Here is a 19,382-nt window from a genome sequence, read left to right on the forward strand (position 1 = left end):
GACATTGTGCAGGATGTGACATTTCAGTGCTGTGTTGGATTCTGGAAGTATGGCGTGAACCACTGGAAGGGTATGAAGTCAGATCACCTGGAACAGGGCAGGGAGCTAATGCAGAAGCATTTGTGCAGGTAAGTCATGTCGGGAGGTTTGAGGCCAGCAGTAAGTTTATTCCAGCAAGCTGGAGTGCCACACACAGGATTTTTCAGCTTGTTACGTTCCACAGATCACTCTGAGGATTTTCAGGAACATCCCACACAGGCTTCAGATCAACCTCAGATTTATTTCTACCTGGCAGCAAAGGGAGATGCCATGAATGCACAATGTAAAGAGAAAGAGGAAAGAAGGGAGCATCAACTGAAGTGTGTGAAGGCAATGGGAATAGGAAATATTATACATAAAGCTGGATCTGGGTGTTTGTAGGGCAGCCTTATCCTTCTTCCATTAAGATTTCTTTTTCTTTAAAAGGTCTTCTTTTCCTCCTTTTAGTTTTATTATGTATGGTTGATATCTAGTGCGGAATTATAAATAAGAGTCTGTTCTCTCAGCAGACCAGTATCCCACTGAAGTGCCAATTTTAATAAGGTAGAAAAATAAATTGAAAACTGTTAACTCTAAATGTGCTGGCAACTTTTCTCAAAATTTATTCATTTCCTCCTCTTAGCAATTATGACAAAACTCTGTGATTCCAGTGGATGATCGGCATCATAGCTTAGGCACCTCTGGGTCATGACTTCGCATTTTTACCTTAATTAATACAGTGTCAGGTGCTGAAATAACTCTGCCAATTTTCCATATATGCAGACCAACTAGGTCTTGTTGAAGAGTACCCTGGCAAGATACTGCATTTAAACCAAAACTCAGAGCACCTGATAGCACAACATGGTGTTTCCATACATCTTCACGGTTCCTGGTGTGTGCATGGCTCAGGCCCTGATATAAGTTTCTGTCTTTCAGCCTGTCACATTTTTTTCTTCAGAAATAACCCATTCTTCTGACCCATTTTTTATGTTCTTGCAGTATTATGCCTGGGAGCCTGTCTTTTTGAAGTCTCTCATTGCCTTCCCTTCTTGTTTCCCTGTCCTCTCTCTTGCCCTGAAGTTGTCCTGCCCTGTTGTTCAGACCCTTCTCTGCTGGAGTTCTCCGTGTCCCATGCCAAAGGCTTGTCATCACTTCTTTCCAGGGTCTGTGGCTCTGTCCAGCTCTGTAGTGATTAGAGTTAGCTCAGGTTGGGGCTGCTGGTGTTGGAACAAGGTGATGGGTAGGAGTCATTAACAGAAGTTAGAAAGGAATAACATCCAACAGATCAATAAAGGTGCGTATTGACTGATTTCTTTGGGTGCGGATTTGTCTGCTGAGGTCAGCAGTAAAAACACATTTGTTTTAGTGTGTGTTAATCTATACAGGACGAAATGTAGGGAGACAGGCAGAAAATGAGCTGCTGCTGGTTGGGAAATATTAAAATGAACTAATTGTTTATTTTTTATGTCTGTTTTATGCTTTTGTGGGTGAGGAAAAACTCTAATAATCTCTGCATAACAAAATACAAAGACAGGATTCTTGTTAGACACACAGCTGTATTGAAGTACAAGTTCATCTTTGAAATGTAAATTGATTTCTAGATTAAAATGCCTTCATTATTGCATTTGTGTCAATAAGAAAATTTAGGCTTATTTCTGTTGTTATACTCTGACTGACTCTCTATATTTTCCATTATACTAGTCTTATTCTTTTCACTTTAACACTTTCCAAGAAGGAAATGAAACCTTTGAAAATGTAACATTTTCACTTTAAGCTGTAGTTTCCTTTGAAATAATTTTACATTTTTATTGGACAGAAAATGTTTTCCATTAAACTCATGGCATGCTTTTACAAGCCAGCATTAGGAGAGTCCGATTCTTCTTTCAAATTGTTTTCCTCTAAATCGACTTGTATTGGAGAATATCAAATTCATCGAAAATAATCACATTTGCCCATTGTTTTTGACAAGTTATTGAGTTGTGGTGTTAATAAAATGGAGAGAATTGCTTGGCAGTGTCATGTCTGCACAAGGGAATTCTGTGAACTCATACATTTTCAGTTGCAAATGAATGTTTGTTCTGCACTTTATAGTCTCTCTCCTCCTCATAACACACACTGCTTTTAGATCTTTTATTTTGGTCTCTTTACAAAATATTGAAAACTGAAATTGCATCAACTTAAGCTGTTAACTCGATGGTCTTACAAATTCAGACACAGAATTCAGACACAGAATTCAGACACCATCGACTCACCCTCAGCTCGTTTTTGTCCTTCTCCTGTTCTTCACAGGTTACCTTAGGAAAAGTGTTGAAAGTGATCGTGGTGATGCGGAGCCTCTTCATTGACCGCACAATCGTCAAAGGGTACAACGAGAACGTCTACACCGAGGATGGCAAGGTGGGTTATGGCCCATCCAGCAGCACCCTATTGCGTTTGTACCACCTACTTACATGGCAGAAAACTGGGATCCCATTGCAAGTACACTGGAAACATAACACTGGCAAAAGACTCTGGATGTTTGCAGAATGTTCCAGTTAAAATTTGTCTTACTTTGCTTGGATTTTGCATCCCCAAATCTCTTGACTTCTTTCTAAGCTCTGAAGCCTTTGCTTGAATTTCTGATTTATCACCTTAGACCCCAGTTGCTGTGTTCGTAGTGTCTGCTGAGAAAACATTTTAGCAGTGTACCAGCACATCAACAGCCCAAGGTTCAGCTTTCTCTCTTCTGAGAGCCATTGAGAAATCTTGGGCTGGTTTTTTTTTGGCTTCATAAACAACCGAGAGGATCATTGGTAGCTGCTCCTCAAGAATTCACTTGCCAGCAGCAGCACATCTTGAACAGCAGCTACTACAGCAACTGTTACCTGTTCCCACAAGTGATTTGTTTTGTGAACAGTTCACCCTGCTTGAACCCTGAGATTTCCTGTACCTGCACACACTCCATATGGCTCTCCTCAGCACATCAGGAGATGTTAACGGGGCCTGACGGCCTTAGCTCAGCTTGGGTCTCTTTCCAGGGTGGAATGGTCTCTGTTCCCAAGACATCCTCCAGGACTCTCCGTTGCCAGTAACAGCACTAAATACCTCCATGTTTCACATTGTCTCTCTGGAGCTTTCTCTTCTGATTATGAAGCCTATTAAAATAAAAAGTTCATGATATCAAGATGAGTATTTGGCACCCATAGGCCATGTTATAATGAGGTGAGACTTCTTTTCCTTTCAAAAGTGATAACTGTGTTTCAGCACACAGAAGCACGTTGTGTGCTGACCCAGAGTTCAGCTGCTCTGAGTCTGAGCCTCAGTTCTCTGGGAAAGGCCAGGAGCTGAGCTGCTGAAGGAAATAGTGCAGCTCTATTTCCCAGGTGAGACATTCTCCCTCAAAGGGCGGCAGATTGGCCTAAGAAGTAGTAAAATAAAAATTGCTTAATTTTGATTTGCCTTTTTCAGATAGGCAGGTTTAAATACCAGTTTGCCGCAGAAGCAGCTGCTCTCTACTCCCTGTATATTTGCATACAAATACAGAGTTGCAGCACCAGCCCCTCTTCACCCCAAGTTCTGCATGGAAGTGAAATGATGGTCTGCTGAGAGAGCACTGACAGTGTGTGATGGATTCCTGTGTCACACTTCATTTGGGTGTGCTCGTTTTCTCTGATGAATCCAGTTTCCTTTGAAGCTCCCTTGAAATACAATAATGCTATATATGCTGAAAAGCTAAGTAAGGAGTTCCTTTCTGAAACTCAGCATCTGGCATTGGGATTCTGTTCAGCTCAAGGTGAACTCTCCTGGGAGCTGCACATTGTTCCTCTGCCATCGTTTGCTGCCAGGGGACAGCAGGACTTGCCAAGGCCAGCTCTGGGCACGGGGCACTAACCTTTGCCTGCTGTCAGTGGGGAGCAGTTCTGCTCCTCCAGAGCATTGCTGTTAACACCTGGCTTATTTCTTGCTTTAAGCCAGTCTGCAGGGGAGTCTGTTCTCTACCCATTTAGCTTTCTGTCCCAGCCTGGGCTCTGTGACTGCTCCTGCAAGGCTGCACAAACCTGTGACCTTTACGTGGCACTTCGCTGTTCCAGTGGGCATCCCAGAGATTTTGCAAACCTGAAGGTCTCCGTTTTAGGTATAAATAGGAACATTTCATTTGACTGAAGTAGAATTGGAGCTGGAGCCACTTAAATCATGAGCAAATTTGGCTTGGAAGATTAAATAAATGCGTAGCTTGCTAGTTTTGCCAACTGGAGCACATATTGACAAACAGTGAGCTCCTTTTTTTTTTTGTCACTAATTAACTACTCTGGTAATTGGAGAATAAGAATTAAGATTGTGCTCTCACAATGATTTGCTTTCCTTATTGTGCCTGCTGGGAATGAGTGATTGCAGTCAGTTATGAACAGAGTCCATTGCAATTCCTTCCCTGTCACAACAGATGCTGTTGGGAAGGTACTTCAGTGAGGTTTCTACACGATTCTGGCTTCTCAGTTGCTAGCCTGATAGCATGAAAAATGCACTAGCATTGAGGAGAAACACACAAAAAAGTAAGAAAAAGATCAGTGAGTATCATCTTTATTAAATAACGGAAATATGGAGAACCCTCAGGAACACAGTAGGAGGTGATGGTTTTTCCAGGGAGCAGTTTACACAGTCATTGTTGATTTGGGACTTAGCTTATGTATTCCTAAGAAACGTTTAATATTTGTAAACAACAGGGAGAAGAGGAACTAGGTGCTAACATGCAATTTGACAATGCTGAAGTGCCTCTTTTCTGTAAGGCACATTGAAGAAGGGACACTGGATAAGTCATTGTACTTTCTTTTCACTGAAATAACTGGATGAGGGTCTGTTGAGTCACCCTCCAAACTGCACACGGTGAAAGTCCTTTAAGTACAAAAAAGGGAAATTCAGTAGGAGACTTTTTCCAAGAAGAGAGGGGCTTGGGGCAACCAAATGTGTTATGGGGTATTTAAAAAAGGAGAACTGGCCATTACTGGGAGAGTGGTCACGCAGACAATAAGTGAGAAACAGACTGTGCACAGAAGTGGCCAAAGATTTACCCTGTGATCAGGGGAGTCATCATTTATTACTGAAAATACACTGGTTTTTAGCAAATTCTGCATTACTGGGAGGAAAAAAGGAAGAGACAACTGCAAACAGCAGGGCTGTTGAGACTCTTCTGGTCCTTCAGTCAGGCAAGTCTAGGAAAAAAGCCCAAATCTGTGTGTTTCTCCTGGTTGTGGAGCTGCACAGTGGCACACCAGCAGTTACTCAGGGAAGCTGACACTGCATTTTCTGGGTTGCTTTATCTTGCTGTGTGCTTACACGTTGTACTGTGCAGGTTGACAGGTGCTTCCCTGAAAGCCTCACGTGGTCTCTGCTGAAGTCTCATTAAATTGGGTGCCCCCTCTTACACACTTAAATACTTTCAAAATTAAGGTGAAAAAGCAGAAGTTTTAAGCTTGCAGTGAGTAAAACAAGGCACGCCATTCTGGGCTTTTATTTTCAAGCTTTGCTTATACAGACAGAATCACTGCATTTCTTAAGTGCTTCGTGTACCTCTCGTGAATTATTCACAGACCCTGCAGAATATGTCTTTGCCAAGCTGCCAGCTGCGTAATTTGGACATTTTTGGTGACACTTTGCAAAAACAATGAGTGAGATCTGGCACACTGACATGTCGTGGGTGCTGGACCTGCTCACAGTTGCTCTTGCTCACCATCCTAACCCTTCATGTCCACCACAGACTGATGCATTTTAATTACCCTCATGATTTTAGTGGTGGCACAGTGCCACCCTTAATTTCAGCCTGTGACATGCTTGTTGTGCATTGAAATTTAACCATGGGTAGTAATTAATTACTTGTGTTTTCCTGATTCCTGAATAAATGAAGCTATGCAGCTCATCTCCACAGGGCAGCTGAGCCATTGGCCTGTGAACAAAAAACCATATTGGGATTTTTTGGCATAATAATACCATGCTTTTTTCCTTGGATGCAGAGACCAAGAACCACCTTGACAGGGCATGTGGGCACATCACTGCCTAGCCAGATTCCTATTTTGCGTCCCTTAGACTTAACTAAAGAAACATAAGTGTCTCTGTTGAATTCTCATGTTCAGAAACTTGGGTTATGTTAATGCTATGGCTTCATTAATTACCCCATATCAATAAGAAAAGGCAGCTTTTAGCCTCCTAGCGTAAGAGAGGAGAAGAAATGGTAGTATCAAAGGAAAGCTTCAAAGACAGGCAGAGCTGTCTCTCGGGTAATTTCTGATCCCTGCATTCTCACCACTTCAAAGCTGGATGTGTGTGTGTTTGGGTGAAGGGGGGGCTGAATCCGATTTCTCTAATAAGTGTTGGCACCGGACCTGTTTGATATGGGATGCAGGGAACATTCTGATTTGTTATCGCCTTTGAAATCACTCAGACGACCTTCAGCAAACGGCCTCTTGTTCCAGCTGCTGGGGGTGGGTGGGGAGAGGGGCACTGGGGAGAAAAAGCCCCTGTTTAATTCACATGCGAAGGATGCCCTGAACTTGTGCTTTCAGCAGTTTTTTAGTTACAAATGTGTGTCTTGATTGAAAGTGAAAAGTTGAAGAATAATAGACCTATAACGATGCATTCTTTAATCTGCCTCTGCCTTAATCCTCAGTTTCAGGGGGAAAGGTGGGCACTCATTTAGGATGTATGCATGGAGCAGGGGCTAGTAGCTTTTCTCTTTTTTCTTTTCTTTCTTTCTTTCTTTCTTTCTTTCTTTCTTTCTTTCTTTCTTTCTTTCTTTCTTTCTTTCTTTCTTTCTTTCTTTCTTTCTTTCTTTCTTTCTTTCTTTCTTTCTTTCTTTCTTTCTTTCTTTCTTTCTTTCTTTCTTTCTTTCTTTCTTTCTTTCCCTTTTATCTTTTCTTTTCTTTTCCTTTTCTTTCTCATGGATAACATCATGTCTGCAAGACAGACGTTCATTACTTTTTCAGCTTTCCCATCTCCATGACAGCTAATGAACATTGTGAACCTGTTGGACTCATCTTAAAGCAGCATCTGAAGTGGACTTTTTTTGAGCCTAACTAGAGAGGATCACATACTTGGTTTGATCACTGGAGATTAGCAAACCATCTATACATTCCAATTAAAGCAACTCTGCAGTCAAAGAAAGCTGTAAATTACATTAAAACAAGGGTTTTTTTAAATATACATTAATTTTTTATTTTCAAATGTAGACTTTTCTAATCTGGAAGTGCAATGCTGCCTTCCCAGCAAACACAGGTGGGATAATACCATGTAAATCAAGCTTGGGTCCAAGTCTGGGCTGCACCTTATGAGTATTGGTTCTTGATCCCACCCCAAGAGCCAGGAAATGTTAAAAGGTTTGTAGGGAGGTGCCTCAGGGTACTCGTGTCTGCAGCCTGGAAAAGGCATTGAGACCTCAGCTGCCTTTTGTCTCACAGCAAGGTCAGCGGTGCTGAGCCGTGAAACATCGATCCTGGACTGGCTTTTGAAGTTTTAGCATCACAGCCTGTCCACACTGAGCACTGGGGACTCAGGAGTCACTGCTGTGCAGGATTTGGACATGGGCCACTTCACACTGCTGCTCCTAAAAGAATGAGAGCTTTTAGCATTCTGACCGTTTTTAGCATGGTGAATTAATCACTTGGATGCAGCATCCTTCCCCCTCGCTTCCCTCACCTTCCTTTAATGTGTTTTACTCACTTCATGTGACTTCCTTAATTTCAGACTCTTTTTGTGCCTTTGAAAAGTCTCGTACTGTCAGTTGGAATGTATGGGCACGTAAGGCAGAACTAAAATAATCAGTTGTACCAGCAGAAGAGAGAACCCCCCCTTGTGAGAACATGTGTGTCCAACCATGGTTTCAGGCACCAGAGGAGCTACCCCTGCTTCATAAATTCACTCAGAAGTTCTTCTGTCTAGACCAAGATTCCTGAGATTAATGCTTTATCAAACACCTTTCCCGTGACAAGTTCTGTGCATACAGAATTGTTGAGTACACTGGGATCTGTTGAAAAAAAAAAAGTGATTTGCAAGTCCAGGATTGATGGAAGCTCCTCTTGTTTTTCCCTGCTGCTTTTCCTTGACAGAGTCCAAAATGTTCCACAGGGCTGGGCTAAGAGAGCATTAACATGTCAGCTGGAATTGTTAAACACGAGAGCCATTGGGCAAGGCAAGGACAGCCCTACCTTCTGGTTTGGGGGCTAATAAAACTTAAATTTCAGTTTTGTCCTTTTACTTTGTATGTAGGTGAGCACACATTTAAGTCATGGATGTGTGCAGTCATCTACAACCTTAAACTTCTCTCGGTATGATTTTTGTCTGCAAATGTAAATGCAGTTTCCTGAGGGATGTTTTATTTAGCCCCAGTAGACCTAAAGCTTTGGCTTAATGCAGCTAAATGCTCTTTGTGTCGTTTGTAACTGAATCACTTATTCAACACAAGACAAGCATAAACTTATAAAAATGCCTTCATTTTAGAAACAGACTCAAGCTGATGAATATTTGCATAGATCAGCCACAACCCCATACAAATGAAGATTTTGCTTTTTTAAAGAGAACTCATTAATTCAACAGGTCTTGTATGTATTTTTTTTTATTGAAACTGTGTTGAACTATGTTCATTTTTCATTGCAATACAAAGGAAATCTTATGTTATTAATTCCCTTTCTTGGAATCAAGAGGTGAGGGCAAGGGGTCAAAAGAGTGAACTCAGAGATACATCTTTGTTGATCCATTTTCTCTCCAAAGCTGCTTCTTTATCTGTAGTAATATATAACTTTTTTTTTTCCTACTGTAGCTTGACATATGGTCTAAATCCAACTATCAAGTTTTTCAGAAGGTAAGTCTCACATCATTTCTCTCTACCTAAGGCACATATGTGGAATTGATTTTAAATATCTGGGCCGTTATTTTAAGTAATTCAGAATTTATTCTTTGTCATCACAACTTGCAAATAGCAAACAATAATCTGTAATGATGGAAAACTGTGAGTAGAAAAGAAGATCACTTCTGGTGTTATTTAATTTGGATTTATTTCCCATCACAGTTCCAGTCCATGGTTTGGAATAGGGAATTGGAGATTATACTACACTAGTCTTAAAATTTCATGAGGAATCTTTGAGCATTCTTTCTTTAGTTTACATCTTTTGGGGTGGAAAGGACTGTTTCACGTTCATTTGTATTTTGCTTTGTTGTTTTCATTGGGATTGGTTGCCTCACATTCCTGAGGGCTTGAGTTTAATAAATCACTGGAACTCCCTTTCCAAAATGAGTTTGGAAATATTTTCCATGCTGTTATTTTTGCCTGCCCTTCTTCCCATGATGGTGTAAGCAAGAGGAGGGACTTCCTGGAATGAATGTTCTGCCATAAAGTGAGAGAAGACGGATGAGAGAATGGCAGCAATAAAAATATAACTGCTAGGAAGGTTAAAGTGTATTTTAGAAAGATCTATATCTTGCTAGTTTCAAGGAAGGGAAGATTTCTCTTTGAAGGCCTCTTGTCAGAATGCTGTAAGTTCAGATTGATCTGAGGTTAAATTCCAGTTTCCCTACCCTCAAGCCCCAGTTCAAGGAGCTGGAGGCTCCAGCTGCTTCACTGGCTCCTTTAATCCACGTTTGCAGTTTGTGAAACAAATGGGGGTCAGGGACTCGAAAGGGCGTAAAAACAGGGGTCAAAAATGTGGTATCTTAGCTGTGTTTATGCAGCTCCCTTCCAAGATTTCAGATGCAGTCAGGAGGGGAGATGTTTGACCTGGGATATTAACCTGCTGGAGAACAAAGGACAGCTTTTGGGGAGCTTGGTTGCTCTCCCTTCTCTGCCTGGCATTAAAGTGAATTTGTGCTTCAGTTGATTCTTTACCCCAGAGATTAGTGGTTTAAATATTCTTTCTATTTTAGCATCAAGTAGGGTAATAGAGCAGGAAGTAAAACCAGCATTTGTTTATCAGCCTGCTTTAAAGTGATTTTTGCAGTGGAATAAATGTAAGGTTCTGGAATGACCTGCATCATCTCAATTTCCCAATGTGTGTGTTTGGTTGTATGCTCATTTGGGCATAAGATTGTCCTCCTGGATGTTTTGGTTTAGAATAATTTTGAAGGGTAAAGTCATATTGCTGTAATTTGTGTTAAATGATAATAAATAACCAGGTTTTGATGATACAATGGTCTGTAGCAAGATAACAGAGTAGAGTAAACGTACAGTTTGCTTAGATGTCCACATTAAGAACTCGGAGTGCATAAATAGGTGGAGTAAATTTCCCTTCATGTGCAGGTGATGCTTTCAGAGCAGAAGCTGGCGGAGATCAATGAGAAAACATAAAATACCCCTCTTACTGCTGCCTCTGTGGCTGCAGTATGGATAAATGAGAATCTTTGTTCTCTTCCTAAGTTCCTGTTGTCCAGTTTTCTCTTGATAAATACCAAAGTGTTAATACTTACCAAAAAATTAAAACCAACCCAGAAAGACTTCAGGGAAAAGGTGTCCTGTAACCAGTTTGAACAACTGTCTGTGGGGCTTTTTAATAGTAGTTTTATAGATTTTGTTGCTGGCTCTGTCACTTTGTTACCTTGGACAACTTCACCTCTCTTTGGATGAGTTTCTCATCCCTTAGGCTGGGGTAATATTTGCTGACTTCACAAGAGTTCTCACTGAATTGGTTGCATAGAGCTCTCAGATTCTTGCCTGAGAAATGTGATAAAAATGCAAGGTGATGGCACCTTCTAATCAATAGATTGTGTAGATTGAGCATATAGTTGAAGAAGTTAAGGCTGGGACCCACGTCAAGTTTTCAAACAGGTGATAGGAAGCGCTGTGGTTCAGCATAGTAAATTCTGTGTGGTGCAGTGCTTGGTTTGATTTTCTCTTTATTGTCTAAAGCTGCACTTGTGTCTACTTGTAATAGCCAGGAGCAGTGATTTAGCAGTAGCAAAATGAAGGAAATAGATAAAACAGTGTTACAGAAACTATTATACTCTGTTACCAGGGTAGGATCTGTACTGCAGGATCTTCAGAACAAATGTTTTCATGCCACTAAAAAATCATGAGTAAATGTGTCAGAGCAAATCTGAATGTTCTTGAAATGTGTTTGTCATGGCAGTCACCAATATGGCAATGTGGAAGAAGGAAAAATAGGGATGAGTAACTGCTCCTCCCAAGGAGGAGGCTGGGAAGCCCTTTCACTGCTGCCTCTAAGTGTAAAATCCATTGCCCCTCTGAAGGACAGGGCTGTTCCTCTTTAAAACCCTGAGCAAGTTCCCAAACTCTGTCTTCAATGATACTATAACAACATCTGGAGCTCCCCAGATCCCTGCCTGGGGGAGCTGCAGGCCTGTCAAATTCTCCCAGGGCTGCAGCATGACTTTCTAGGTTAAGGACCTGAGACCTCTGATCTTCAATCCAACCCTGTCAAACGAAGCTAAATTTGTCCTGACTTTTTGTTTGCAAACATTGGCTGTGTCAGCAAGGCTTTTCTCTCTCCTTTTTATTAGGCAGGATACCTGTGTGTGATTTGATGGGGGCCACTCCCAGAGGGCCCATTACTGTTCAAGTGTACAGTCATTTTCCCAGTTCCCTGGAGACTTCCTGAATCTGGTCCTGGGGTGAATAAGCCTTACAGGCACTGAATACACCAGCAGGGTTAGATCCAGAGAATGGAGCTGGGAAAGAAGGGAAGGGAAGGCTGAAAGGGCAGAAGCACAAGGAGCAAAGAAAAGGTTTTTCAGACTTCCATGTTGGTGTGACATTTAAACTCCACAGGAGCAGCAACTGTTTTCATCTTAAACCTCCTTATTTTAACACCTCATGTCTCATGATCCACTAACACAAGAAGAGGAATAAAACAGGAAATAAGGAAAGATTTGGGGGCTTAAAGCTTGGTATACATGAAGGCTGCATAATTCCAGCCATTGTGCAGAGGGTTCAAAATTCCAATTGTAAAGCATGGTGCAATGTTCATAACTTTGCATTCAAAACAGAGGGAAGAACAAAGAATTTTGGAACTGCTGTGAATGAATCAAACTGGGAGATGGTATCAAACAGCTGCTCAGTTAAGAGCAGCATAGCTGGTGTTGCTGGGTACTATGATGAGGTTGGCTATTTAAATCATATGCAAAGGCTTTAAACCCATATATTTCGCTCTGATCTCAGAGTCCCATCCTTATTTTCACCTAGTCTTACCAGTTTTAGCAATGCCACAAACTGGTTGTATTTTGGCTTGATCTGCTTCTCCCCAAAGCACATTTTAACCAGAACTTTGAGAAGCTGCTTGTGAGCTGTGTGATCCCAGAGTGATGGCATTTTCACCACCACAAGGGCACATAAGTATTGTAATGTATGAAGATGTATTCTTGTCAATAATCTCAGAGTGAGATCACATGCAGGATGAATGCATGCATGAGACAAACCGTGGGCTGTGCTGCTGCTGCTCAAGGAGAGGAGCTGGGCTGTTCCAGGGTCACCTGCACGGCTGCTCCTGGGCAGGATCAGTCCCTGCCTCTCTTCAAAGACCTCCCTGAGCGAAATGAAACTCTGTGACTCAATCCAGATAAGCAGAACAAGCGAAATAATAACTAAACACTTTGTGAGCTCTGAAAACAAATGATAAATCCTATGTTTCAGAGAAGTGTGGTGGTGTTTTCCTGAACTGGGAGTGGGGAAGGGTGTGTAAAGATTTGTGTGGAGTTCATCAGTGCCTGTTGCATCCATCATCCTTCCCAGCACCTCTCGGGGACCACATTCTGTGCTCTACATTCCCTCCAGAGAGACTCAGATGTGTTCCTGGAGAGAAGATTGAGTAATGGGAATCCTTGGAAATGAACAAAGGCATTCATGCAGTTTTCCATGCTATAAAAGATCTAAACACTAACAAAATAACTTCCTTTTTTTCTTTCCCTTAGTGCTGTGATCAGCCTCCAGAGCTCATTGCTACAGGCTACTGTTAAGGCCATGAACTTACAAGGGTTTAGAAAAAGAAAAAATTAAAAACCTTTCAGGGGATTTAAAGAATCCCTTTATATTAGATGGAGTTGTCAGTGCCATGCTTGAGGGAATAAACCAGTAAGTGGCAAGGAAAGTTGTGGCTCTTAAAGGAAGTTCTGCACCTACTTTCCAAAAGGGTATTTCCTGGCAGTGAGATAGAATACATGGGGGGAGGGAGAGCTTTTATAATATAGTCATGTGATGGTTTTATTAGGCCAGGTGTGTAGCTATGTTCACCTGATCTGTGGTGGAGCAAAGCTGTGCCTTAGGTCTTTGCTTATCCCAGTTACAGGAAGTACTTGCTCAGCCTTCTCCACCTGTAAATTGTATAACTTAATTTTTTTTTAATGGATTTTCCAGCTTTGGAAATGCTGTATGACTAAACAGTGTCATCAAAGCCCAATAAAACCATTTTTGGATGTGTCACCTTTGGAAAACTCATTTCAGCAGAGCAGTACTGTTCCAATGCATTACAACTCTTTCTGTGAAAAATTGAATCTCTTTGTCAGAATTTGTTTTTCCCATGTAACTGAAGTCTCTTTTCCTCAGTCTCCAAGTGCTTAGTTAAACAATGGCTATTTTATTTAGCAGAATTTTGCTGCAGGAGGTTGCCTTGTTTTACCTTTTTTTCAGACAAGAAACCCATATGTTTTTCAATAGATGAATTGTGAAATATTGAGCTCTTCTGCAAGATCTCTTGGAAATCCATTTCAAGGTCCAGAGCAGAGCTATCCCAATCAATGTGTGCTCCCCTGAATATGCTTCCCTGTAAAAAGAGGTAGAGAAATTAGAAAGTGACTGATAACTTAGATAGCAGTAGGTAAGGCACCACAATAAAAGTGAAGTTAATAAAATAAAATCCTGAGATGTACAAAATATCATCCTATAGCCAGAATAAATTAGTTTCTGATTCCAGCTTGGCTGGAAGAAAAAGTGTGTCCTTTAAGCGAGCTGGCACATACACAGTTTGTTTTGCTTTGCTTTGGTGTGAAATTGTATTGCCATTAGGAAAGCTGGGTATTGATCTTCTGGGATTTTTTCTTTTCCCCCTCCTCTTTTTTTTCTTTTTCCTCTTCTGTTTTAATCTTGGTCAGTTTGTGTTTTCTCTCATCGTCTTGGGGGGTGTTATTCTCCCTCACTCCCATGCCCTGAGCAGTTTATCCATGGCCCAGCTCTTTTCTGTTTGACATCACGTTCTTTGCTGGGTTAGGAAGGGGAGGGAGGTCATTTCCTTACTCTTCTTCCTCAAATTTGACACCCACTTTGATCTTTTTTAGATACCAGCTCTTGCTTAGGGTAGAAATCGCCTTCTTTTCGTGCAGAAGGCATTATTAGTGTTCCAGCAATGTTGGGATGGCTTTTATCTCCCCAAGGAATCTCATTATCTTTACATTACAATAGGAACAGCATATGGGCAACTTTGCCAATGTGGCCAGTCAATTTAAATTTGTTAATAGCAGTATTTTTTAAGCAACTTTTTTCAGTACCAAGAGAAAACAACTTTGTTGTTCAGGATTAAAAAAAAACAAAAACAAACTGCAGTTTGTTAGAAGTAGAAATACAGCAGAAGGAGAACGGCTGCTCATAAATATCTTCAGAACTTCCTATTCTTTGACATGTCTGCTACTATCCTATAAAAGCACCATCTTAAAAAAATTCAGATAGCTGGTGGGGCTTGGGTTGGCTTCTGAGCACCACATGAGATGTGTTTAAAAGAAATGGCTGGTTTGAGTTATGCTGTGCTATTAATGCACAGTTCATCACATTATTTCTCATATTTATTTTTACATGGTAACACATAAATGGCTAAAACAGGCCGAGGTCCATTTTGTGAATATTTTTGCAAACTCACCAGAATGTGCAAAATCCTGAAAGTTTTCCCTTCCAAATGTCAGAATCACATGTCCCTGCTCACGCTGAACGGAGCCGCTCTCAGAGCCGGGAGTGTGCGAACGATGGCAGCAGATCCTGGGTCTAAAATAGCAGGAAAACTCAAACAGGATTCGGTGTGGGACAGCCTGATGTGATGCACTGTTCTGTGGAGGAAGTTTGTACAGTGTGAATGAGAGCCTGGCTATTCATGGATTTATTCAGGAATATATCCTTTGGCAGATTCACCTCCCTGAACAGCGTCGAGCGTGAGCCTCTCTTTTCTCCAGTGAAACTTGGAGTGTTCCAGCTCCCAGTGCTGAATTAGACTGAACTGCAAACAGGGAACAACTGGAGTTAGCTGAGAATAGCAATGGGAATTTCAGTTCTCACTTTCTCTTACTCAAAGTTTGCTGCAGTCTGTAGACTGGCCCTGAGAAGAGCTCCACTTCTCCATGTTAGAACCAGAAAATACAATTTAATCACTCTCTATAAAGTCATGTATTTTGTTGGAAGCTTTGACATTACTGATGAGGACCATTGAGGTTTAGGAGTTGAAATCTGTGAAAGAGCTCTTTGTGGTTGTGTTGTTTTGAGTTCTTTATTGTCCAGCCTAAAGAGTTTTTCCAATAATTCTTGCATTCAGCCTGGGATTTTTAAGAAGCAGTAAGCTGTTGACTGTGCTGGTAACAGTTGACAGGCTGAATACTGCTAGAAAATTGTATTATACCTGCCAGAAACTGCCCCTTCAGAATAATTTTTTAAATGGTAGTTATTTAAAAAAAAATCTGTCAGCACTGGTTAGTTTTCCTGATTTTTCTTTAATTATTCTTGTTACTATAAATACACATTTTATATGTATTGTGTCCACGTGCAATTCCCAGATGTATGATCTTGTTATGGCTCTGTCTGGGAAATTAAAAGGCTTTTTATCAGAAATCTTCTAGTAAGGGAAGTACTTACAAACCGTAATCGTATTAATTGATTCCTGGTTTCAGAGGAAATGAAACTGAGTAATCCTTGTCCTTCCTGGTTTGCTGCCTCTCCATGGAATTTACAGTTTTCCTGCAGGTTAACATTGCTTTGTCTGAAATGGGGAGTGAATAAAGGTATTTTCTTTCTCCTTTGGTCTGATGCAGGTGACAGATCATGCAACCACTGCCCTGCTGCACTACCAGCTGCCCCAGATGCCAGATGTGGTGGTCAGGTCTTTCATGGTAAGTGTGGTGGAAAACACATTTTTCCAGTTATATTTGAGGGTGTTTGCAGTGATTGACATCAGGCAGTTCTGATGCAGTTGTAATTTCCCCAGTTCAAACAAGCTGGACAGTGGAGATTGTGATTCTTGGTGTCTCATACCTGGACAGGGATGAAGAGCTCATTCCCATTTCCCTGGGGTAATTGGTGTTGGAAAACTGAGCTGTGAACAGCTCTTCTGTCCCAGCTCTCAAAATTGGCCTGATGATTCCTGTCTGCAAAGGTCTGGGTCATCTGTCACGACAGGAGGAAAAACTCCCCTCAACCAAACTCTTTCCTATGGCCCAGCCCTTTGCCTGTTCCTTCTGTGCAAGTTCTGGATGGACAAAATCTGCTCCACTGGAAGTTCCCTGGTAAGAGGAAATTCCCAGTCGGTGTATTCCAGCTGAGGCAGCTCGGCCAGTTTGGGAAGGGCTGGGCACTACTTCCAGAAGGTTCCATTTTGCTGTATCCAAACTTTGTTCCTCCAGCACATCAGCAGGTGTTTGGAGAAGCAAGGAAATACTGGAGTGTTCAGATCTTTTCTTACTGAATAAAACTAATCTAATACTATTCTACCTTGATACACAGATTTAGGTTTATCCCCTTTAATTCTGTTTCTATTTAGAATCGTATTTGTGCAATAAACTTGTATAAGAAGCAGCCCTGTTAATCAGAGGGTGAGAACAAGGAATTATAATTCAGAATTCCTTCTACCAAGATGAATTTTGGCAGTGGAGGCTCTTGCTGTTCTCTCTGCCACAGTCTCCCAGTGGAGGATTTGGGGGGAGATTTTCTCTGCAATTCAGGCTTTTTCTTCCATTTCCTTCCCTTATGTTGCCCCTTCACCTGGAGCAATGCAACTGAGACTGAGAAACAAAAATCTCATTTTTCCATTCACTCTTTTGCATCCTTAATTTCCAGTGTGTAATTTCAGAGCAGTCAGGCTCCCCTCCCTGCTGTGCTGGATTGGTTATTTAATAAAAAGGCCACTAAGATGAGAGATTTGCAAAGTACATCTTAAAATAATAGGTTTTGAAAGGTGAAAGCAACCATTACTGGTCAGATCCATGTTCAACATGGTCCTGAAAATGAATGTTTAATAGAACAAGTCGTTTGTGTGAGCCAAGGCCCTGCTGTATTGATCAGAGAAAACACCAAAACTTCCAACAAAGCAAAACCAGCACAAGTGTCAATATGTTGGGCCTTTCACCTGTCTCTTGTGCAATCCATGTGACAGGATGTTCTAAAGCCCTAATTTTCTGATGGGAATGAAGAACCCATTCCTTTCTTTTCTGTCAAGAGATGTCTCAAGTGCACAATTTAACTTCATTTACCTATTTTTGTATTATGGCTCAGAAAATTCGATTTCTCGGTAGTGCAAGCAAAGCCCATCCAAGCTGAAGTAAATAACAGCAATTTACTTGTAGAGTTGTGTTGCCCTTGTCCCCATATTTACTGCTCAGCCCAGACAAGATCTAGTTCTTCTGGAGGAGAGTTATTGACAGCCCAAGGTTTGGTTGCTATAGAGAAAACTCTGATGAAGATGGAAGGATTTGTTTCAATAAACTCAGCTGACCTCTTCTTCAGAGAACAATTTTCTCTTATCGATGTAATTCAATAGGACTTTATATGACAAGATTCATGTGCATCCTTCACAGGATAAATCTGCTGGTCTGGGGCTTTTTTAGCTGTGTATCTCCTTGAGTGGCGAATTGGGTTATGTAATGCTCATTGCTGCGTGTGACAATGGGAACAACCCATTTCAGAGGCAGGAGCTTCATGAGGGAACATCTGAACTTACCCTGTGCTGTTCAGCACCACTGGCCTTTTATATATATATATATATGTAGTCATCAGTGTAATCAGGTTTAAAATGGCTCCGTGTTTTTATGACCAGTGAGTATTGATCCTAAAATCGCATTAGAGAGGAAGTTCATTAGCTGGATGTGGGAGTCCTTCTGTCTTAGCTCTGAGGAGCCCAACCTGCAGTGGGAGTGCAGCAGGGGGTGATAGATGGCCATGGCAAGAGACAAACCATTGCTCAGCTGGAGAAGGCACCATCAGGAACAATCATATCCCAGTAAAAATAGGAGGCATTGCAGCACCCGCCTTCCCTCACGATTCTGGAGCTGTGAATGCCTGCTGCTCACAGGGCAGGAATTTCTATTAAAAAATTTGCTTAAGTGACTAAAAAAGCAAGAGATGATTAATAAAGTGGAGAATTCATCTCTACAGTGACCTTGTAATCTTCAGTGTGCTTGTGTTTATAAAATCAACCTGCGCCTCACTGGGGCCTGGCCAAAGCACATCCTCTGTCCTTGCTGCTCCTGTGTGACAAGAATGATGACAAAGGGAAACATCCACATCCAGTTTTCTTTAATTTCTCTCCCTTTTCCTTTTAGACCTGGTTAAGAAGTTACATAAAGCTGTTCCAGGCTCCGTGCCAGCGCTGCGGGAAGTTCCTGCAGGATGGCCTGCCACCCACATGGAGGGACTTCCGAACACTCGAGGCTTTCCATGACACCTGCAGGCAGTAGGAGCCCAGACCCTGCCACCACGAGGACTCAGCACTCTGGGGCTTTGGGACAGCACTGATGGTTCCACTCCTGAACCTCCCTGTCCTAAGCAGTGAGATTGCACTGAAACATTTGACTCTGGAGCAGCCATCTGCGAGGCACAAGTGAGACTGATACATCTTGAAGAAGATGGGAAGGAGCTGTGTGTGATCTGAAATGATCTGCCTGGGAAGATGTGGCAGTAATTATCATTATGCTAAGCTTTAATGAAAATATCCATTGTACAGTTTGCATTTTGTGACAGAATTTGCAATGCTGAAGACTTTTATAAGTTTGAAATAAATTTTGTATTCCCAAAATTTGTGCTGTTCGTTTCGTTACTTGGTCAACAAAACCCTCGGGTTTGGTGTGGATTTTTCAGTGCTGCTCTTTCCTTTAGGAAAACTGGAAACATTTAAACATGCTGAAATGTTGTGGGGGGGTTGTTGCAAGGCTGCTTATATGAGTGCTGGGATTTTTACTGTGGAAGAGAAGATTATGGCATTGATTAAACATGGAATTTCAAAGGCATGTGGCAGCTTGGAAGATGCAATGTAACTTTCTAAGGCAGGGGGGAAACAGATGTTTTCCTTTACTAAAATTGTAATGAGAAATGTTAACAAAATCTGCATGTATTAAGTGGTTAGAAAACGTGTGATGAGCAGTGACAGTCGTGTTCTACAACTGAAAGTAGTGAAATAATTCAGCCCTAAAGCAGTTTCTGCAGCACAGACATCCAG

The 19,382-nt window shown here is 41.5% G+C and overlaps 1 protein-coding gene across 1 annotated transcript in view; it reads left to right on the plus strand.

Annotated features, from left to right (window-relative positions):
* Positions 1–18,962, plus strand: part of MED27 (mediator complex subunit 27) — an 84,294-nt gene extending 65,332 nt beyond the window's left edge. Inside the window, exons 5-8 of the mRNA XM_032130896.1 lie at positions 2,308–2,415; positions 8,801–8,842; positions 15,988–16,065; positions 18,490–18,962. Of these exons, the coding sequence (XP_031986787.1) occupies positions 2,308–2,415; positions 8,801–8,842; positions 15,988–16,065; positions 18,490–18,624 (363 nt within the window). The 3' untranslated portion in view covers positions 18,625–18,962. The remainder of the gene's footprint in view (positions 1–2,307; positions 2,416–8,800; positions 8,843–15,987; positions 16,066–18,489) is intronic.
* The last annotated feature ends 420 nt before the right edge of the window (positions 18,963–19,382 follow it).

The sequence above is a fragment of the Corvus moneduloides genome, chromosome 21, assembly GCF_009650955.1.
Source record: "Corvus moneduloides isolate bCorMon1 chromosome 21, bCorMon1.pri, whole genome shotgun sequence".
Classification (NCBI taxonomy): domain Eukaryota; kingdom Metazoa; phylum Chordata; class Aves; order Passeriformes; family Corvidae; genus Corvus; species Corvus moneduloides.